At 33.3% G+C, this 23,228-nt stretch overlaps 2 protein-coding genes across 6 annotated transcripts in view; one reads left to right on the top strand and one right to left on the bottom strand.

Moving 5' to 3' along the window:
• Positions 1-10,729, bottom strand: part of LOC113845967 (epidermal growth factor receptor substrate 15-like 1) — a 27,480-nt gene extending 16,751 nt beyond the window's left edge. For both annotated transcript variants that reach the window (XR_003501602.1, XM_027473727.1), the window contains exon 1: positions 10,720-10,729. The gene's annotated coding sequence lies outside the window, so the exon portion shown is untranslated. The remainder of the gene's footprint in view (positions 1-10,719) is intronic.
• On the top strand, positions 1,145-23,228 carry LOC113845966 (NPC intracellular cholesterol transporter 1). 4 transcript variants are annotated; one of them, XM_027473722.1, is made up of 40 exons: positions 1,145-1,277; positions 1,372-1,427; positions 1,517-1,616; positions 1,712-1,819; positions 2,351-2,467; positions 3,161-3,311; positions 3,903-4,147; positions 4,325-4,516; positions 5,645-5,700; positions 5,780-5,897; positions 6,660-6,743; positions 8,626-8,721; positions 8,833-8,934; positions 9,129-9,197; positions 9,603-9,698; positions 9,767-9,874; positions 11,079-11,192; positions 11,332-11,418; positions 11,526-11,654; positions 12,457-12,655; positions 12,831-12,974; positions 13,525-13,568; positions 15,619-15,702; positions 15,795-15,863; positions 15,964-16,040; positions 16,319-16,388; positions 17,157-17,306; positions 17,487-17,552; positions 18,023-18,167; positions 19,337-19,401; positions 19,496-19,561; positions 20,471-20,564; positions 21,156-21,192; positions 21,310-21,367; positions 21,484-21,594; positions 21,854-21,921; positions 22,320-22,386; positions 22,466-22,534; positions 22,748-22,852; positions 22,956-23,101. In XM_027473722.1, the coding sequence occupies exons 1-39, from the start codon at positions 1,245-1,247 to the stop codon at positions 22,829-22,831; spliced, it is 3,828 nt and encodes a 1,275-aa protein (XP_027329523.1). In that variant the 5' UTR covers positions 1,145-1,244; the 3' UTR covers positions 22,832-22,852; positions 22,956-23,101. The 4 variants fall into 4 exon arrangements, with proteins under 4 accessions (XP_027329523.1, XP_027329522.1, XP_027329526.1 ...); XM_027473721.1 differs by having other exon boundaries at positions 22,748-23,228; XM_027473725.1 differs by having other exon boundaries at positions 1,712-1,823; positions 2,355-2,467; positions 12,831-12,978; positions 13,532-13,568; positions 22,748-23,112.

Raw genomic sequence — 23,228 nt, 5'->3', positions numbered from 1 at the left:
TTTTTAATATTTTCAATAAATAGGATTCTCATAAAACATAATTTTCAGAAAACACAATTCTTAGGAACTAAAGAAGTTTGGTACACAAAACATCACCTTAAATTATTCTTTCAAAATTAATTTATTATATTAGTAAAGGATACCTATCATTAAAGTATTCTTAAAGATTTTTTAATTGGATTAAAATAGATACAACAAAAAAATTAGACTAAAGCAATTTTAGGAAATTTAATTAGATCTAGATTGAATTATTAAATGAAATGTTTAAAATACTCATTAAAATTTTAACAAATGTATCAAATGAATGACACCGTCAAAACTTCTAAATAATTGTATACAAAAAAATAAATAATAATACTTAGGACATGTTTAGTGTTTATTTGTTTCTTTTTTTTAATAGACTTTTCCCTTTTTAAAAATACAAAATAATAAAAATTTGTTTGTCAATCGAGTTTTTAAAAAATATTATTCAAAATAATTTATCATTTTCAATTTTTAAAACCAAAAAATAAAAATAGCCTATAAATAGCATGCTTGATTTTTGTTTTAAAAATAAAATATAATACAAAGTTTTGGTTTAAGTTTTTTTATTATTTTACAAAAAAATTTAAAAAATAAACTAACGAACACATTTAATTTTTATATTCTTCTTAAAATATTTTCTTTCAAATTATTTAAAATATAATTTTTAAAAATTAAAAATAAAATAAAAAAATGAGCTCTTATTCTCGATCTTTGTTTTGATAAAAAGATTCAGAAAAATGTAGGAAAGTAATCTTTTATACATTTAGATATTTTATTTTATCTGAGTTAAAAAATAATATTTTTGTAATCTTTACCATTAATTTTCTCGCTTAAAATGGCAAGATGTTGGGTGAAAATATGAAATAATTTTTTATTCTGTTGAATTTTAAAATAATATAAAATATTAAAAAATTTCGTATTATATATTTTTATTAAAATATAAAGTTTATAATTATTACAAAATAATTTTTTTAACATAAATTACCTTTTGATACCCTCCTTTTTATTTATCTAAATAATTAAAAAATCATTTTTATTTATTTCTATTTATTTAAGCAACATGTTTTTTATTTATCACTTTCATGGGGTCCACCACGGTCGATACGGCATTGAATTTGAAGAAACTGCATCGTATTTGGCGTTGAGTTTTGAAGAGAAAGAGGGAAAGCAGCAACTAACCCAATATTCCTGCTATTGCGACTAAGTGAGTTAACTCGAACATGGGTATCATCTCCGTTGCTTTTCTATTACAGGCAAGAACATATTCAATCTCCTCTCTCTTACCTCTTTCTCGTTGATTATTTCATCGATCTGTTCGTTAACTTAAACTTGAACTACCATATATAGGTACTTCTACTCTCTTCGCCTTCAATCACCGCTTCCTCACAACATGAAACATATCGGTAAGGCTAAGGCTGCATTTCGAGACGATGATGATTCTTTCCAAACCACTAATTCGTATGTAATAATCGTTTCTCTTCTTTCTGTTCAGGGCCAAGCATTCTGAAGAATACTGCGCAATGTATGATATATGTGGTCAACGCAGTGATGGGAAAGTCCTCAATTGCCCATATGGTTCCCCTTCCGTGAAGGCAAGTCCTCTTTTACTTATTTTAGTAATACAGCGCGATCATGATCATTTTGTACCGAATTTAACTAGCATATGATGCTTTGCTTCTAACTCCAGCCTGATGATCTACTATCTGCTAAAATTCAAAGTTTGTGTCCCTCCATAACCGGGAATGTTTGTTGTACGGAGGATCAGTTTGACACACTCAGAGTACAGGTTCAACAGGCAAGTTGTAATTCTATATATCTTCCCGTCTTTTACTTTCCTTCATCCTTTATCAGCCTTTAACTAACATCTTCGTTTTATTTCAGTCTCTCATTTTATGTGGGTAGCTTATTTGTCTTGATTAGATGTGAAATTCGAGAGATGCATATGCTGAGTGATTTTGGGTTACATTATTTTGGTCTAAATTAAATGAGGTTTGGGGTGTGCTTGGGTTAGGCATTTCTGTGATATGATTTTGAGTTTAGAAGCTACTTTTTTCCAGCATTTGGTAAAAGCACTAAATTTTTCTTATTTTTTGTGGTGGGGACGGGGCTTGCTTTTATCGCAAAAAATGATCTAATATACAAAAGTAGTATAGAGTAGATGAGGGAGAATAAATACAGTTTATGTTGGACTATTGTAGGAATTTTCTCTTTTACTACTCTCTTTAATCATCTCATTGACATTACCTATTGACCTAATGATACGCCCATCAGTATTTTGTTTATTTCTTCTCATTATGCAATAACAGGAACATATTGCATCTTGCAGGCAGTACCAATTCTAGTGGGCTGTCCAGCATGCTTGAGGAACTTTCTTAATCTTTTTTGTGAACTTTCTTGCTCTCCTAATCAGAGTCTATTCATCAATGTGACTACTATTTCTGAGGTCAGGCTTTTTCTTTGCTGAACTTGTTTTGTGGTAACACTGTTACAGGAATGTTTTCAATGCTCCCAGTCTTGTATATCTTTTTAAAGTGATTTTTTTTGGGGGAGGGGGGGGGGGTGTTGAATTTAGCTTCATTGCAAATTATATGACAGTAGGTGCCCCCTCCACTGGTGGATGTTGAAATTGAAAAGTTATAACAGAAGAATAAAATAGTTGAATTAGGGCATCTATTGATGAAATCATAATTAAAAACTTCTAGTTCTTCTTGTTGGTAATTTGGGTGTGAATGTGCTATGAGGTCAGTGAACTTAAAACATTTCTTAGCTTAGCTTGGTATTGGTAAACTGCCTATTTTAGTTATCGTGCCTTAATCCTGTTCCATTGCTCCTATAACTAATCAACCTTTCCTCATTAAGAATGTTGAAAATAATGTAACAACTTAATGCTTTTTGTGTTGTTGCTTGCTTGTCAGTGTTAATATCTTTAGTGTAAGTTGTTTTATCCTTTGTGAAGGAAATCCATTGTTTGGACATGCACCCTGATTCAACTTGTTATGAAACATATTCATATCCCAATTTAATATGTAGACTTATTGGGGAATGATACTTAGGTCATAATTTCATAAATAACAAATCAGTTTCTTTTGTGATTAAGTGTTATAATTTGATATTGATCTTCTCATGTACATTTCAGGTTAAGGGTAATATGACTGTGGATGGAATTGATTATTACATAACTGAAACTTTTGGAGAAGGTCTATATAATTCATGTAAAGATGTAAAGTTTGGGACCATGAATACAAGGGCCATGGATTTTGTTGGGGCTGGAGCTAGCAATTATAAAGGTGATCCATTGTAACATGAGTGGATTTATTATATGAAATATATAAACTCTTTTATCAAGTGATCTTACCATTTCAATTATAATGATGAATCTTTGGTTTTGCATAACATAAAAGATAAAATTGGGAGCTAACTTAATGTTAGCTTTCTCCCCACATGGTATGTTAATAGTTCTGGAATAGACTGTAGACATACTGGTTTAGCCATGAAAAAAATACAAAAAATTCTAAGTAGCTGCAGAGTGCAGACATACTTTTTTTTTTTTTTTTAGTACAAAGTATTTGCTTCTGGCATAATGTTTGCATATCATTAGAATAGTTCTTTTCCACTTTATCTAATGTATTATACATGCTCTTCTTCTGCTAACTGGTTTTGTTTCTGATTATCATCTGCTAACAGGTTTAGCCGTGAAATAATACCAAAGATCCTATGTAGCTGCAGACATACTTTTTCTTGTTACTATTTTAGTACTAAGTGCTTGCTTCTGACATTATATTTTCATATCATTAGAATATTTATTTTCCCCTTTATCTGCATGTATTATACATGCTCTTCATCTGCTAACTGGTTTTGTTTCTGATTATCATTGCCAGAGTGGTTTGGGTTTCTTGGTGCAAAAGCTCCTCCTGGTTTTCCTGGTTCTCCTTATTCTATACAATTTAAAACAAGTGTTCCTGATTCATCTCCTATGGAGCTTATGAATGCATCTGTATATTTGTGTAATGACACTTCACTGGGCTGCTCTTGTGGTGATTGTCCTTCGTCTCCTGTTTGCTCAAGTGCAGAACCTTCTCCACCCAGAAAAGATCCATGCTCTGTTAGAATTGGATCTCTAAAGGTTGAAACAATAGAATTTGATTCTTTATGACTTTTTGAATGAATAAATTCAATTTCTTTTTTCTTTCTTAAAAGGAATGGCTTAGTGATTTAGTGGCACATTTGGTTGTCTACTGAAAAGCTGCCATTGACTTTTTGATACATGTTGTGAAGTTGGTTTTTATAATGATACGTACAGGTCGAATGTGTGGATTTTTCATTGGCCATCTTGTACATTGTATTGGTTATCGTGTTGTTTGGGTGGGTGTTGCTGCAAAAGACAAGACTAAGGAGAAGACTTGGCTCCAGTGTGGAGCCATTGTTGAATGATACGGTCAGTGAAGGAAGTAGTTTTGCTAACCTACAAAAGGATGGAACTCATCCTGAAGAGGTATGTGCAGAAGCCTCTTTTGTACAATTTATCCATGTTTGGGATTCAAGGAACACTGCAATTATTGTTTTGTGGAAACCAACTGTCCCAAAAGTTCATGTTGTTAGGTGAAGTCACATGAATGATTTATATGTTTTTAATTGATGTACTCACTCATGCAAGAGTTCTTTGGGGTTGAAATATGAATAATTCATATGTTCACTAACCTTGTGCTTAATTTCAACTTATTTATTTAAAAGAACGGGCACTACAAGGGTAAAACTTTAAGACAAGTACTTGGTCAAAGAGCTTGTTATGATGAACTGCTATTTAGTCATGAAGGTAAGTAGAACCATAGAACATTTGTGGCATCATGAACTTGGAGTTTGAACTTGCCAGATGAGCCTTTACTACTAAGTGTGGTGCATGCATGATCAATGGCTTGATGATAAAACACAGGCTGGAGTCTGTGGCAACAACCATGAAGATCAGCATTGTAAGAAAGGTGACTATTTCTGCACCACCATTGGAGCCACCAGATTTGAGCTCATATGCAGTGGCCAGCGGGTCTCCACCAGCAGATGTGTATCTCTCTTGCTGGTGTAGACGTTTTGGTTCTGGAGGAGAATGGGTGAGGGGCAGAGTGGACATTCTGCTGAGTGAGTCTGACTCTTGACGTAATGGGACAATAATTTGTTACAAACCCATCTAGAAAAATATTTAATTCATTTGATGAATTGAACAAAACAAAGGAGAGGAATCTTTTGTCCAAGGGTTCCCCTTTCACACAGAGCTACTCTGGTTTACTGTTTACAATTGATACCAAACAGAATGAGCTACCTTTCCTTACATCTTTTTGTTTTATCAAATTAATGCAGAAAGAGTGATGTTTTTGGCAATGTACTTCTTTAGTTCATAACCCAACTTCTTTGTGTTTTCTTGGTTTAGCCATGAGACCTGATTTTATTTCTCACGTTTCTCAATTAACTGATTTCGATTCTACCTGAAGATGTGTTAGAATTAAATGATTTAAAGCATAATATTTAGTTTAGATTTAAAAAACATGTATAATGAGTAGTATTAGTTATTTCTCATATGATACATTGACTTTGTCTTGAGAAATAAAAGGTGCATTTGATGAATCCTCAGGGGCAGAATGTGGCACAATTTTCTTATGTTCAAGAATGCTTGTCCAGCTTTTACAGGTCAGCAGCTCTAGCTCTTGCTAGGTTGATAAGTTTACAATTGCATTATCCTTTATTGATATTTTGTTTGTGCATCCAGGACTTATGGAAGATGGGCTGCTAGAAAGCCCACAATTGTGCTTTGTTCCTCTTTGGCAATTGTTATTTTACTCAGTTTGGGTCTTATTCGTTTTAAGGTGGAGACCCAACCTGAGAAGGTATCATATTTTCATCTATAGCACCTCTACAATGCGCAATTTGGATTTGCTTCTGTAACCTGTACATACAAAAATTTTCTTTCTTGTTCTTGCCTGCAGAATGTTATCTTCCTTTTCCTTTTTGGTCTGTTACCTTGTTCATTGTTTTATCTCTCTGTAGACATGTTTAGATTGGCTGTTGAAACATGTGCTCAATGATAAGCACATTTTGGCTAAAGTAAATTGTAATTGTTTTTCATTGTCGAACCTATGTTCTATAAAATAATGTGAAGAGAAACATTTTCATAAAATACCAAATAAGTTAAAGTTCTGTCCTAGGGTTATTCTTATGAAACAACCTTTCTTGTCTGGTTGAGCTTTGTGGATACATACTGGTCAATTTGTGGGTCTGAATTCCTGAATTTTAGTTAAGTCCAAAAATTCTAAATTTATGATATAGAGTCATGAATCATGATTTTCAATTGAAGTTATTTTGTGTATGTTAACTTGTTCTTTTGCTTGTTGAAGGCCATTTATCCCCAAATGTGTAACTTGTTCTCTCTGTTTCTTTAATAATAGTATTTATTTAATCCCCTTTACCAACACAATTAACTAAAAAAAATTTTGTACTTCATCTTGAGTCACTAAATAATGGTAATACTGATGGTGAAAAAAACCAAATGACACTTACAGAAGTTCTTTTTTTATATATATATGCTCATGATCCTTATTTATTTGTTGAAGTTGGAGAGTATTGTCTTTGCTGTCTTTTTTGTGTTGCAGTTATGGGTAGGTCCTGGAAGTAAGGCAGCTGAAGAGAAAGATTTTTTTGATAACCACCTTGCTCCATTCTATAGAATTGAACAGGTTTCAGTTTGCTTGTAATTTTATTCTTCTTTTTGGTCTATTGTAATTCTATGCATGTGATCTAGTTTCTGATTTCCAAGCTGTCTCTTATGTAAATGAATTATCTATTATGCATGCTCATTTTCATTTTTGGTCTTTGCCACCCTTTCCCTTTTCTTTTCCTGAGAAAAGAAGAAATTTATTAAGATGTAAGAATTACAGAGTTTGGAAGATAAGGAGTCCTTAGCGCAAAAAGAGAACACAGGAAACATGAGAAATGGAACACCATTTTTTTTTCTCTAGTTTGGAGGATAAGGAGTCCTTCTTAGCGCAAAAAGAGAACATAGGAAACATGAGAAATGGAACACCATTTTTTTTTTCTAAGTCCTACATGAGAAAACATTATATTTTAGTCCTTACATGAAAAAATGCATACAACTGGTCCTCACCATTTGCCAAAATTATAATGGTGGTAGTTTTTACCATGTAGAGACCAAAACAAAAAAAGTTGTGTTGGATATATGGATCAATATGTAGAATTCTTTCATGTAGGGTTTGAAATGAAAAATATTGTCAAGTATAGGGACTGAATCTAACACTCTTATAATGTTGGCAAATGGCGTCCAAATAATTAATGTTTTTCAATATAGGGACCTAAAAGTATGTTTTTTTCATGTAGGCACTAAAATGAAAAAAATCCCATATATGAATGCTCAAAATTAAAAAAGGTTACCCAAAATTTGAAGCCATATTCATTATTAATGGTTGCGATTAGCTGAGATATTTGTTCAGATTTATCTCGATTGTTTCCCTATTTTATTTTGTGATTACCGGTGCATATTTAGAATAGAAATCTGCTGTACTATTGTGTAATCCTGTATGTTCTTTCCCAAAAATATGGGATGAATTTGTACAGTTTCATTCTTTTAATCAAAATTGGGAGGTGACTCTATAACAAAATTTTCACATGTTAGTTGAGTTGCAAGCTGATATCAGATTAAAAAGTTGGAAAACCCTAGCAGTGCAGTTGTCTAGCCACTGTCAAGTTTGGTTTGCCAGCCATAGGAGTTCTGGCACAATCCTAGAACCTACAAGTGAGACAATGAGTTGATTGGGACTGGCATAATGATGAATGGTGACTTGGACTGTGGGGTGTGGCTTACAAACAACGATAGAGCTCGTACAGCAGTGATGCACATGATAGTGACAGGTGAGTCAATGGTGATGGCATTTTGTGAGGTGGCTGATTGAACTTTTCTGTGATGACTGGAATTGGAACTGAGGGCCGATCAAATAGCCTTGATGGTGGCTGGATGATGGGACTGCTAGGTTTTGCATATGTTTTACTCAGGCCAACTACACATTGCCTTTGATGCCAACTTGGGACTTAGAATTTGGTGCAAAAATACTTGGGAGATTGTCTCTCAGCTGCTGTGTTTTAGAGTATAAATCTGTACAAGTTAAACTCCATGATTTCATGATAGGATTACAAAATTATAGCAAGTTTCCTGATCCAAATATTTACAGATAGTGAAATCTAATAAATAAGGAAATTACAGGAAGATAAATATCTAAGTAAATCTCAGTAGATATGTTTTGGTTATCTGATGTCAGAAAGATAAATATCTCAGCAACTCTCAATACATGTGTTGGTTATTTATCAAAAATCATTTGTTTTGATTTTACTATTACATTGATATTGAATTTGATGCTAAAACAATTTTTAGTATCCAGTTCTTTTCCTTGTCTTTCAAGTTCCAAGAAAGATTTCTCGTTCTATCCAACCATGTTACTTGACAGAGAATATGAAGTCAACCTTAATTTCCTTTCTGATGTTTTTGATGTGTTTCCTTCATATTTCCTGCTACATTCTTCTGAACTAAATTACATTTTACAATTTCAGCTCATAATAGCAACAATCCCTGAATCTGAGCATGGCAAGCCACCAAGTATCATAACAGAAGAAAATATTGAATTGCTTTTTGAAATACAGGAAAAGGTGTTTTGATTTTCAGTTACTTTTCCCTTGCTAGAATTTAAATGGAACACTTTTGTGCTTAGTGGGACATTCTTTATCACAAAATATGTTTTCTTTTCATTATTCTGACAGGTTGATGGAATTCATGCAAATTATTCTGGTTTGTTGGTATCTCTGAGTGACATTTGCTTGAAGCCTTTGGGCGAGGACTGTGCCACTCAAAGCATTTTGCAGGTCCAAACACCTACTTTCTGAATGATAATTATAGTACTTTTGAATTTTGTGTTTCACATAACATAATTATTTGGCTTCTATTGTCTCTGAGTAGTATAACCAGATGGCTTTTCTTTATTCAATTTACATTTCTTTTTTTTGGCATAACACAGATGCCTTCATTTAATTTCCTTTTCTTTTTTTAATTTGGATAGTATTTTCAAATGGACCCTGATAATTATGACAATTACGGAGGTGTTGAACATGCTGAGTATTGTTTTCAGGTAAACTTCAGTAATCTGATTATGGATTACATTAGTTTTTCATTCAGATGAGTTTTATTTAAAGCAGTTTACTTTATGAACAGAGAAAAGTTGTAAAACCAAAAGTTTAATGTGTAAGAACCTCTAAATTCCAATAAATATACCAATTCAGGATTGCATGGGTATGGATGGAAAGCCTTCTCTTTCATTTGTTTTTTCATTGTATATAGTGTAGCTGATTGCATTGAATGCGTTGAATGTGTATTGCCCTTGGTGCTTCTATACATTATCACTTCTTTTTGACCTTGCTGAATTCATCTCTTACCTTGTGTTTGGCTCAAAATAAAACTTAAAAAAACTGTCCTTATGAATTGTCCAGCTATCTGATATATGTTAACTCTGATCATTTAAATTTAATATTTTCAGCACTACACTTCTACTGAGACTTGCTTTAGTGCTTTTAAGGCTCCCCTTGATCCAACTACTGCCTTAGGAGGGTTTTCTGGAAACAATTATTCTGAGGTAGGATCTTGATTTTTGGCTTAGATATCTTTTTATGTGTTACTGCCACGCTGATTCCCCTATTCCAGGCTTCTGCGTTTGTTATCACATACCCTGTCAATAATGCAATTACAAAAGTTGGAGATGAGAATGGGAAGGCATTAGCTTGGGAAAAAGCTTTCATCCAGTTAGCTAAGGTATGGCTAAATATATATATATGTTGCAACTTGCAATTATTAATTCTTGTTTAGCTCATATGAACAAAATCTTTATTTTGTTTTACTTTTAATTGTTGACATACATAACAGAAAAAAAATGAAATCGGCTGTCTTTGATAATGTCAGAAGCGAAAAGGGGAAAGATACACTCACATTGATAAAACTAACTCCTACTTAAGATGAAGCATAGATTTTATTTGTACCAAGCTTGTTTTAGATATTTAGAAAAGCCTCAGTAAATATGTCATGTTCTTTTGTGCATATATGTTCAGGGGTTACTTCTCCCTTGTACACCATATCATGAATGAATGGGCAATAAACTTCAATGTCTTTAATTCCATTATGAAATACTGGATGAGTTGTATTATGAAATGCAACCTGATTATCACACTATAAGAAAATTGGGCAAGATGATAAACACTTATCATTTCCCTGGTCACATGGTGCATAGCCCTACTATAGAATGTTAGCCTTATGAAGTTAAATGTTAAATTAACGGGTGACTTGGATCTAGGAAAGAAACTAAGGTTTTCGTGTTAGTTACCTGCTAGCATGTTATAGTGAAATATGTTTCTGATATACAGATTGTCTAGTTATTACTGACATGCATGGCTCTAAGTCTGGGTGTAGGCAATATATCAGTATAAAGTTGATGTTGATTGTTGGAAATCAAGTATAAGTAAAAGAGGTCACATTGAGTTATGAAAAGTTGAGTAGTATATAAGTGGGTGGTGTCCTACACCCTATTTCCTTAAGGTTTTGACTTGATGTGATATCAAAGCCCACTTTTATGACTTGCTCATGACTCAATGTGATGATGATACTCTCTCTCAGCGTGTTAAACACTTTGTTGTTACTCTGACCCAACAGTGGTGTGACTGCTGGGATGTAGGCAATATATCAGTATAAAGTTGATGTTGATCTATCCACTGTCAACTTTTGAATTCAGGAAAGTGCATAGGTGGTTTTTGAGATACCTACTTGTATGTAGGTTTGAATTAAATTGATTATATTGTGAAAGTACAGGAGGCTGTATAATATGCATGTTTCTGGAGAAAGTGTACTGCATATTGCATGGCATAACACAGACTTGATAGCTAAATGCTCAGATGATTTATTACTATGTCTTTTCTTCTTATTCCTCACCCATATACACATTTTAAACCATTTTTACATTTGGAAGGAGGAATTGCTACCAATGGTGCAATCTAGCAATCTTACTTTGTCATTTTCATCTGAAAGTTCAATCGAGGAAGAATTAAAGAGAGAAAGTACTGCAGATGTCATAACAATACTTGTAAGGAATTTCTGTTTCTTTCACATGAATGTGAAAACTTGATTTGTGTTGAGTATAGAACTGATTAGTCTGATTGTGGCTTTATAATAATGTCCTTTATTGGAACATACAATAAATCTCATCTCCGACTTATTATTAGGTGAGCTATATTGTAATGTTTGCTTATATATCGATGACCTTGGGAGATACACCATCTCATCTATCATCTTTCTACCTCTCATCCAAGGTATGTTATTTTTCTTCAAGCTTGTCATTGTCTTTTTCCCATCATAGCTTCTTCAATTAGGGCTAGTTTACTTTATGATCCTCATTCTTCAATTTGCTGTTATTCAGGTATTGCTTGGTCTATTGGGGGTTTTGCTAGTTATGCTTTCTGTACTTGGATCAGTTGGATTTTTTAGTGCCATTGGAGTAAAATCAACACTAATCATAATGGAAGTCATACCTTTTCTGGTTTTAGCTGTAAGTCTTTATGTTCTTATCATTCTAAGTATCTTTGTCTTATGTAAGTATTATGCAAGTTGAATCAATTAAGTGTCTAGTTACCTCCAAAATCACGTTGAGGGGCTTTTGCGAGATGTAAAATTTTTAGCTTTTCTGTTGGGCAGAATTGGACCCCAAAAGCAATTCTACTTTTTACCAACCAAAGAAGATAAATTCTTTTCAACTCCCTTTTAATATTATCACATCTAAAAACACTGTTTTAAAAAAATAACTTCTTCCAAATTTCCTTTAAAAATAATTCTATGAAAATCTAAAGCCAACAGATCCTAAAATATTTTGGTTGCATACTACTATGCTGTCCAATGAATCTTTTTCTTCCACAAAAGTTAATGTTCACTCATCTTCAGCCCTTTAACCTTTGACTCTTTCTCAAAGTCCCGCTATCTTCCTTTTCCTTTCCCACCGCCAGTAAAAAAGTCTCCATTTCCAGCAACCCAGTTTCTTGCAGTTAGTGATCTGACCTGCACTTTCAAGCGATTGCCTCTCCTCTTTTTTGGCTTTTTTCTCTCTCTAACCTTTTCTTGTTCTTTTTTGTTTCTTCCATTTTCTGACTACTTTCATTGGTGACCCACCTCCATCTCCTTTTTCTTTTTGTTTCTAAATCCAATAACTTTTCCTGTAAATTTGTGCTATTTTCTAAATTCAAGGTTTTCTAATTTTTGTAAGTTTATTGCTTACTTTTCCTTGTTGTTTTAGTTATGGTTTTCTGCAAGTGTTGTGAGGTTTCACTGTTTTTCTTGGATTTTCATTTTTTACTCAGGTTGGTGTAGATAACATGTGTATAATTGTAGATGCTGTGAAACGGCAACCCTCAGATTTACCGATAGAAGAACAAATAAGTAATGCAATGGGGGAAGTTGGACCTTCAATTACACTAGCCAGCTTATCAGAGATTCTAGCATTTGCAGTAGGATCATTTGTTTCTATGCCAGCATGCCGTGTTTTTTCCATGATTGCAGGTTAAAGATTTTTTTCCTTTCAACTTGTTTTGAACAAAAAAAAATAAAATTGAATCAACATGTTTGTATACTGAATTAAAAATTCTCATTAATGCATATAAAAAGGAGGGGGAAAATTAATTCCTTTAGAAAGTGGTTTTTAGATTTCTTAACTCCTGAAATAAATTTTCTGTAGCTTTGGCGGTTCTACTGGACTTCCTTCTACAGATTACTGCTTTTGTAGCTTTTGTTACATTAGACTTTATGAGAGCTAAGGATAATAGGATTGACTGCTTTCCGTGCATAAAGTTGAATGGGCCCTCTGTGGAGCAGAATGAAGGTATGTGCAAGCTATGGCATTCATGCATAGTTTATTTTCTGCTAAGCGTTCATCTTACAGTTTATGCTTTTGGGCCATTGGTAATTAACACGGCATGGAGCCTTTATGACCAAGTTCTCAATAATTTGATCATTTATGCCCCTATTCTACTTATGCATATATGACGGGGCCTTTTGCTTTGTCCACACTCCAAGCCCAAAGGGCTTTTGCATAAGGCTCTGCTAGGAGATATAAATGCCTTTGTTATTATATCTATTAGTTTAAACCTTAATTTCTGCACAAAGTATGATTGTTTTGTGCTTTGCTAATGCTTCAATTCCAAAGGACTCTCACATAATGATGCATCAAATATGTTGGGGATATAAATCATTCTTAAGCCACCTTGTAGATTAAGCTTTTACTTTTACTGCTCACTCATTAATTGTTTAAGTCTAACATTTTCAATTCAAGCATAATCATGAATCATTTTGAGCTTCTGTTGAATCTTTTTGTTCTATTTCTTTTTCTCCTTGCTTATATATGGTTCTAATCATATCCTATCAAAGTGTAGGCATTAGGCAGGAAAGAGATGGATTATTGACACGATATATGAAGGTAAAGTTATATTTAGTTCATGGGACGATTATGTGTAAACTAAAAGTAGATTGTGTTATATTACGCATGTTTTATATATTCAGTTTTGTTGTTTTCTTATTCTATTTGGTTATCATAGGAAAAAAATTTCTCAAGTTAACAAAAAATCTTCTTATACTTTGTCTTGCTTGTTAGGATAAAGGGAAGGAAAAAAAAGGTAGTTGGAAGTAGTTATTGGTTTTTCTTAAATACAATAATATGTTTAATTGGACTAATTTCTATTTTTGTGATAATTGTATTTAACTAAACCCTACACTATGATGATTAAAGACTATCTTCAAAGACTCAACCTTACTTTCATGATTTAAACCCTACATTCATGTTAGGAATTTCTGATGTTAGGGTTTACCTTTAAGTTCCTAATGTTTATGATCATGTAATTGTACTGACTAACATAATCACAAACATTAAAAATAGCAAAAATTGAATCGAAACTCCTGGAGCATCAATAATTGGAGAAAAGAGATTCAATACATAGTCATCTTGCAAATTGTGCTACCCTAAATCCTAGAATGGGAAACTAATTAGTCATATTTGGCATATAACCCATAGATATAATCCCAAGTATTGCAAACATTAAGAACAAATACAAAGAATGTAGAAGAGAAATAGAACCCCCATTGCTACTTTCTTTGCTTTTGGGACTCTAATATCTGTCATCTTCCTCTTTAATTTATCCCTCTCTCCTTTTCTCATATAGATAGAGTTTTTAAATCCTCTTTAGCTCACTTTAATTTAGTTTAAATTAATTAAAACATAGAGGTAGCAACACAAACCATGGCTGTGGTGGATACCACAGGCAGGGTGTAAAGTTCTCTAATTTAACTTTCTGATGCTTTCCTCATTCTAGGATGAACCACAGGCATTGTAGGTTTCGTAGGCAGGGTGTGGACCTCTCTATACAGCAATTCTCAAGACCTTGTGGCATGAAATCAAACCACAGCCATAGTTAAAAACCCTACCTATATGAGAAAAAGAGAAGAGGCTAAACAAAAACTATCTAGTGGAGCTCTCTAGGGGTGTAATTCTCCCTATTTTAAGCTTCAATCAAAGTACCCCATAACCTCCATCTATCTCTTCATCTATATGCAAAACACACAAACAAGTAATTTCTGAACTAGAGAAAGAAAACGCATGTTAAAAATCAACAAAATAATAATTGAGTGCAACTAACTAGACACTAATGTCCATTAGTACCACCATCAAAGCAGTAATTGTTATTCAACAGCTTTGTTATGAGTATGTCAGAAGATGTTTTCTTTGCAGCCAGCCATATGGTCCCATGCATGAATGCCCACAAAAAATTATGTGGGTTTTAATCTTGGTTGATGGAGGACATATTGATGAGGACAGAGACTGAGGGAAATGCACTATGGCTAGGTGACCAATGGGAATTCTCATGCAAGGGAAATCCCCAATGTCCATCCACCTTGAGGACAAGGTTGAATTTTAGGCTGGGTGGTATCTTTAGCATACAAGGGAAAGGATAATGGCAATTAGTAGTAGTTAGTTAGGAGGGACTAGTTTGTTAGTTAGAGTGGATTGATCAGAGAAATAGGGGAGAATAAGGATGGCAGGAGCATTCAAAGAATTAGAAGATTTGTAAGAAAGGAGAAATCCTTTGTGAAACAGAAACCTTTGGAGGAGAGTAATTTCTCCTTATTCTGTTCAATCTCAATCAAGAATTTTTTTTTTCTATTCTCTATTTCCATCTTGGGTTCTGTTAGATAACCCATTAGTTTCTTAGGTTTAATTAGTAGTTAGTTGCAAGTAGGAAAGGGTATCACTTGTATAAATAGAACAAAAGAGAGCAAAGGCAGGGAGATTATCAATTGGAGAAAGGATTGTACTCTTTGAGAGTAGGGATAATTTAGGTTCTCTCGAATAACTTGGGAAATTCACTCAATCAATAATAAACTCTAATCTTTTTCTCTTCTACTGATTCAGTTCCTATCAGGTTCTTATCATTTTCTTATAAAAAAATAACTCTACTGTCATTTTGTAAATATAGGAGGTTCATGCTCCGCTTCTTGGACTATGGGGGGTTAAAATCTTGGTCATCGCCGTATTTGTTGCGTTTACCTTAGCCAGCATTGTAAGTTTCTTGCCAAATGAGTAAACATCAACTTTCAGGAAGACCCTTTTGGCTAATATCATTTATTTGTATTTTTCTTTTAAATTTGACAGGCATTATGTACAAGGATTGAACCTGGTCTTGAGCAACAGATTGCTCTTCCACGAGATTCCTACCTTCAGGTTAAGTCTCTAATTCTTTTCCCATGATATTGCAATTTCTTTCAGTTCCATTCTACCATCCAGCCTTTTACATTCATTATTATTATCATTGTGTTTCCAGGGTTATTTCACTAACTTATCCGAGTACCTCAGAGTTGGACCACCATTATATTTCGTTGTAAAGGATTACAATTACAGGTTGATTAATTTTATTGTTCTAGGTGTACTTGTCTCTGTTCATTGATGTCATTGTCTTTTGAGCAGAAATTCAATTTTGTATTATTTACTATCTGGATTGATGTGTTAGGCATGCAAAGCATAGTTGAATTAAAAAAGAAACAGCATCAGTGGGAAGCAAATTATGTCTATCATTATTTTTATCCACTGTGCTAGCACATGAAAAGTCTCCTATGGATGCATCAATTAAATTTATTATCTGATTTTTTGAACTTATTTCCTGTGATTATCTTGTGCAGTTCGGAATCCAAACATACTAACCAGCTGTGCTCCATTAGCCATTGTGATTCAAATTCTCTTTTAAATGAGGTAATTCAATGGTCAAGTTCTTCCATAAGTGATTGTTACCCACAACCTCTTTGTTTCTTTAATTTTCATATTTTGTTTAAGGACAATTCATCAGATTTGATCATTATGGTTCATGCGGCCTTGTTTACCATTCAATTGCATTTCTCTGTGGTATTAATACCTCCTGTACCTTAAGCCACATTTGACTTTGATTGATGTGATTTGATTTTCCATTAACCGTACCAATCATTATAATTTTGTCAATCACCTATCAATTTGATTAACTGCTAATCATTGTGTTAACCACTTATAATAAGTGGTTTCCATAGTCTTTAACTAAGTTGAATAAACTTAATACTCAAACACTGAACCCACTTTAAGTACAAATTATATTATAGGCTTGTACCCACTTTATAATAAGTGATTTAGGATAGACTTGCTTGATTGATGAGAATAATCTAGTGAGTATTTCTGAATGAAAAGTGCATTTTTATGCAGTCCATATGTTTTGCAAAACATCCTAGATATGCACAATTTATAGACTAAGTGGGTGCTACTTCCTAGGGTAAATGGGTGCTATTTGCTAAACAGTAAACACTAATTCTCATGAGAACCAAATGGATTTTACATGTAATTCATGAATTGCACGATATTCAATATCGTCCGGTGTGTGAAGCTTTGAAGATGTTGGATACTTCAATGGCTGATTTGTGCATAACTCTTTCTTTCTTTTTTTTCTTAGTGTTGCATATGAATGAATTGTGCATATCTTGCTTTATAATATTGCAGATATCTAGAGCATCATTGGTGCCAACATCAAGCTACATAGCCAAGCCAGCTGCCTCATGGCTTGATGATTTCCTTGTATGGATATCACCTGAGGCTTTTAGTTGCTGTCGAAAATTCACAAATGGCTCTTATTGTCCACCTGATGATCAGGTATATGCTTCCCTATATTGTCCTTGAATAAATATTGCATGCTGCTTTCTTGATTTTCCTGCTCTCCTACGTTTTGAATTTATACTCATGCATTGTATATGTATATACTTTCCGATGTTATGGTTTCTCTGTACCCTCATGTATCTTTCAATTACAATGGTAAATTTTTGTGTTGTTCAGCCACCTTGCTGTTTACCAGATGAAGGACCATGTGGGTTAGGTGGAGTGTGCAAAGACTGTACAACAGTAATATACTTTTCTCTTTAAGTACTTTGTTTATGCTTAAATATGTTTTTTAGTCTCTATGAATATGATTAAATTGGGTTCAGTCCTCCAAAAATTATTTCATTAGTTTTGGTTTTATAAATTTAAAACTTTTTTAAAGTAATCCTTGTCATCATTTAGTGGTGACATGGCATGGATCTAGCTATGCCATGTCAGTGATGATTCTGCAGTGGCATGTGATGTAGCATGTTTACATGTATGCCACATCATTAATTAGTTGTAATAGGGACCATTTTCAAACATTTTAAAATTTAGGAGGACTAAAACCTACAAAAAAAAATTATAGGACTAAATCAATTTTAACCATATTTATAAGGACTAAAAATATTTTATCTTGTTTATTCCATCAGAGACTACTTGCCCAAAAGACTTTGATTATAAAACAAAAGTTTCTATTAGTAGAATGACTGACACTTGTGGTTGATTCCTAGTGTTTCCGCCACTCAGATTTGGTTAATGATCGTCCATCTACGGCACAGTTCAGAGAGAAGCTTCCCTGGTTTCTTGATGCATTGCCATCAGCTGATTGTGCAAAGGGTGGTCATGGGGCTTACACCAACAGTGTAGATCTTAATGGTTTGAAAGATTCTCACTCCCACTTTTTAAAAGGACAAAACTTATATTATGTTCCTTATGTGTTTGTTTGCTGCACGGTTCTCCTATTAAGCTTTTACATGTGTAGCTGTGTACGTTGTTCAATACTCACAACATTCTCTTAAAGCTGCTGTCACCATTGCCATTCAACAATCTCATCATTGTATCATTCTTTTTTTAACACACTTTTCTTTCTTCGCCTTTGCCCTCATCTCTTAGTGGTTGAATCTCACAGCAAACCTAGTCCATTTCATGTATTCTATCACGATGAAACTTCCCTTCCATCTATTCCATGCTTCCATCCTTGGCAAGGCTGTCAATGTTGCAAAATATTTAAATTGATACTTGGTCAAAAATTTGTGTAACTCTGCTTTTACATTGGCCAAATTGTACATGCTTCTCTACTTTGACTCCATGCAAACCTTTGTTTCCATCTGACAATTTTGCTTCACCTCCTGATAATCATACATGTCTGCTTCATGGTGCAATTATTACTCTTCTCTGATCTACTTTATCACTGTTATATAACATTTTAACTTAATTTATTTGTTTCTATTTTATTAATTTGGTGGTTTGGTAGACCTTTTTCATCCATCCATGTTACGGTTTCCATTGTTGAGTTATTTTGATTTGATAGGAACAAATTAGATAACTTCTGACAGTCTTTCTCTATTTAATAAATTAATTTGACGACAATATTGACCGTTAACAAGTAGTGATGTAGCAAGGGAGAGATGATGAGGTGGTGCAAAAAACGAGGAGTATAGTGTACTGAATGGATTATGAATAACATTCATGACTACAGCCAATCCATATCCATATACAGAAATTGTGAAGATGGGTAACCCAATAGTTAGAGGGATACAATAAGAGGCATTACTTAGATTGAGCTAAATTTTCTTCTTTTCTGGTACAAGTAGAAGATAGGGATGAGATATAAGACTGAGCATCAAAAATGGGTTAACTGGGTGGCAGAAATATTACTTGTCTCTAAATTAACAAAATACTGTATAGCAAGCATGTAACAAACTTTATGTAAGTTTTGCTTGCCCTTTCTGAAACTTTGTTATACTTTTCTGCCTATGTAGTAACATTTTCCTTCTCAAATTTGAAAGTCTGATATATAGATTTTCCTTATAACTGGCTTTCAGGTTACGAGAGTGGTGTCATACAAGCTTCTGAGTTTCGTACTTATCACACACCACTTAATAGACAAGTATGTACTGTGATAAGTGATGATCTTATTCTCCTGGCTTCAGCTTTGGTTTTTTCATACATCTTTCTGTTTGATCTAACTGAAATCTTGTTAGGTTGACTATGTTAATGCAATACGAGCTGCAAGGGATTTTTCGTCAAAAATTTCTGCTTCTTTAAAGGTTTGGAAATCACAAGCATTATATGTTTTACCTATGTTATTTTTTACTTTCACGAATAGATTGGAACATGTTCTTCACATAGTTTAGGAAATTTTCTTTTTCTCACCTTGTTTTAAGTTTTTTTTTTTTTTTAAAAAAAAAAAACTAGAACTGCACTTGTTAACCCATTGAAATCGACCCAACCCAACCATACATATAAAAAATAAAAATATTTTAAAATGTTGTATGATATTTATATTTCAATATTTTGATGTGTTTTAAATGTTATTATATTTTTAAATCATGATTTTTTATAAATGATTTCCTATTTGAATATAAATCATGATTTCTCATATAAAGATTGATTGGTTTTCATAATTTAATTTGATAATTAATAGTTTTACAAATCGTAGAAATTTTTTTCATTTTTTTAAATACAAACCTGATTACCCTACTCAAACCATTCCATTCATGGCTGAGTTGGGTTAGTTGGAGTCACGTCCAAAAAAAAGAGAAACCAACCCAACCTTTTTTGTTTTAGTCGATTTGGGCATTTTATATATTGAACAAAACTAACCTGACCTGTGATCTCCCCTAGTTTTTATGAGTCATCCTAGGATTGACTTACTTCATCATCATTTTGCTTAGATCATGTTATTCTTGTCTTTCACCTATCTAATATTTCAATTATCCTTCAACTTTGAATCTCTGTTGGCTTTGTTAACTTGTATCAAACTTTTTATCTAAATATCTCTTTGTTGATATTAAGTCTTTCTATGACACCATTTTAGGTGATATGCTTATGGATCTACTTTCCATTTTCTCATCCTTATGAAATATTTTGTATTGGATAAAACTGTAATTGGTGTCCCACATTATTGATTCTTTTGTGGATCTCCTCTTTTTACTGACTAAATTTCTCTTGGGCAGATGGATATATTTCCATATTCAGTGTTTTATATCTTCTTTGAACAATACCTGGATATATGGAAGATAGCCCTGATCAACATCGCCATAGCACTAGGTTAGTATCCCAAAGAAACAAATCAAAATATATATCAATGGGATGACATAATTTTGTGCCAACCCTATTGTACAAGTTGGACTGCCTGTTGTGATCCCAGATTTGGAGTTGCATTTTATTTTTTCTTCATGTTTACAGTTTATATTTTGAAATTTGAGCCTCTGTTAAAAAAGCTTATACTTTATACTTATGCTCTTGGCTTCAAACTTCGAAATTCACTTTGTATCAATAGTCTTTAATGGAGTGCTTTGTTGTCTTGTTAACATTAAACCACTATATTCCTGCCTCCTGGAGGATATACAGAATCTTCTGTTGCATTTTATGTTATAAAAGATTTCAACATTGGGATTTAAACTCTATATCGTTGCATATTACCTATTTGCCATCCTCTTAACATTTCTGACTGGGCCAAAAATTGGAAAGTGAAAATTAAATTCACATGTCCTTACTTTTCTCAATGTTTTGTTTCCCCTTTCTCCTTGACATAAACTCTTCAATCATTACTTGTGAGTCTTATAAATTTCTCATATCAAGTCTATCTATCCTTAATCAATTTCATTTGTCATTAAATAACTTATGGTGATATAACAGGTGCTATTTTTGTTGTTTGTCTAGTCATCACATCCAGGTATAAATTATATTCAAGCTTAAGCCTTGTATGTTTACAGTACAATGAAAAATTGTTCTCTCCATTTATGGATTAAGTGTAATATCTATTCTTTTCCCTGTTTTCTATTCAATGCAGCTTATGGAGTTCAGCAATCATACTACTTGTTCTGGTCATGATAATTTTGGACCTCATGGTATATTTATCTTACAGTTGTGAATTTTTGTTTGGTCTTCTATTTGCCCCTTTGGTATCCTAATTAATACCTCTTTAGTTATAGAATGAAACTCACGAACTTGGTGACTCCTGCAGGGTGTAATGGCAATTTTGGGTATTCAACTCAATGCAGTGTCTGTCGTAAACCTTGTTATGTCAATAGGGATTGCTGTGGAGTTTTGTGTGCATATAGCACATGCATTCATGGTTAGTCTATTCCCTTTTTCTTTTATAAATTGACAGTTCTTCACCCCATATGATATGACGGTCCTCTAGAGGAAACAGTAATATTTGTCCAAGTGGCACTTTATAATTTCCCACTTGTTAATTAGGGAAATGGAAATAGGGATTATTATTGCATGTAGAAATACAACCTGCTTTGTGACGAGGGGAAATTTGATGCTTTGATGCCTTTTGGTGCCTATGCACATTTACTAATGATGTTATATACTTTGTGCTCATACAGGTAAGCTCGGGGGATAGGAGCCAACGAGCAAAGACAGCATTGTGTACCATGGGGGCTTCTGTATTCAGGTTGACTATATGTGTTGTTGCATTTGGAAATGTCCTGGACCTAGTGTAGCCCATTATTTTTGTGAGTATATCAAGTAAGAATTGTTCTGTTGTTATGAGAGCAACAAATGTTGACCATAAAATCAAACAGAGGTCAAGATTAAAATTGAATGAAATTAATCTTAACCATTCATGTATAATTTTATAGTTAAACTTTATTGTTCTCATGATAACAAGTGAGAACAGTTTTCACTTGATATGCCATTGCCCCCTGTATATATAGTTAAGATTGTTAGAACATACCGAGGCAGGGATGGATTTTAAGGGGTGCAATTGTGGGGCCTTGGCTGAATTTTTAGTGTTTGTCGCACTATTAATTTGTTTAAACCTTCCTTTCTGTACTATTTTAACTTTGGCAGTGGAATCACAATTACAAAATTAGTTGGAGTTCTTGTCCTTTGCTTCTCAACTTCAGAACTTTTTGTGGTATGTGATATATCACCCTTACTCTTGATACTTGATTGTATGCTCAAGAAATGTTAAATTAGCTTATGGGTCTTTGCAGGTGTATTACTTCCAGATGTATCTTGCCTTGGTTATCATTGGCTTCTTGCATGGTCTCGTGTTTCTACCAGTAAGTTTGTGGCGTTTGGTGTTCTTCCAGAAATAACTATAGCTGTAATGGTAGATGTAAGCACCACTGTAAGCCATCGCTGAGGCTTGTGGCATGTTTTGACCTAGAGATGGCCTAGCCCTAAACGTTTTTGTACCCAATATATATATATTGACGCACAAACACTAATTAATTGTGAAACATCTTACATTTCCTGTCCTTTTTTTTTTTCAGGTGGTATTGAGCTTGTTTGGTCCTCCATTAAGATATACAATCATTAAGGATCAGCTGGAAGACGTGCCTTCCGCTTTATCATAACAGTCTTTATTAGTGATGAAAGTGATATTTTAACTAGTTTCTTCCTGCTGATCACATATCTAATGAACAAGATAATTTGTTTTTATTATTGAGGATTAATAGGATCTTTTCTTCTGATGTTTAGATTGAGAAAGTTCGATCTGAAAATGGTCTCGGAGAAACTTCATGCTGAATTCTACTAATTGATGTTATGGTAGGTTTGGTCATCACAGTTAATTCTATGTGTGATTCCGAGAACGTTAAGCAAAAATATATTTGATATTCTCATTTTATTTTTGTTTGAATTTTTGTTTTTATTGTGTAAAAGACTAGTGTCATCGTTCTTGAAGAATGTGAGAGTAAGAATAGGCATGGAACTAGAATTGCATAAATTGCAAGGAAAATAAAATGAAGTTTT

Source organism: Abrus precatorius, unplaced genomic scaffold, assembly GCF_003935025.1.
Source record: "Abrus precatorius isolate BTA unplaced genomic scaffold, Abrus_2018 Scaffold8, whole genome shotgun sequence".
Taxonomy (NCBI): Eukaryota; Viridiplantae; Streptophyta; class Magnoliopsida; order Fabales; family Fabaceae; genus Abrus; species Abrus precatorius.
Note: the sequence above shows the minus strand (reverse complement) of the source record. Positions and strands in the feature narration are given on the sequence as shown.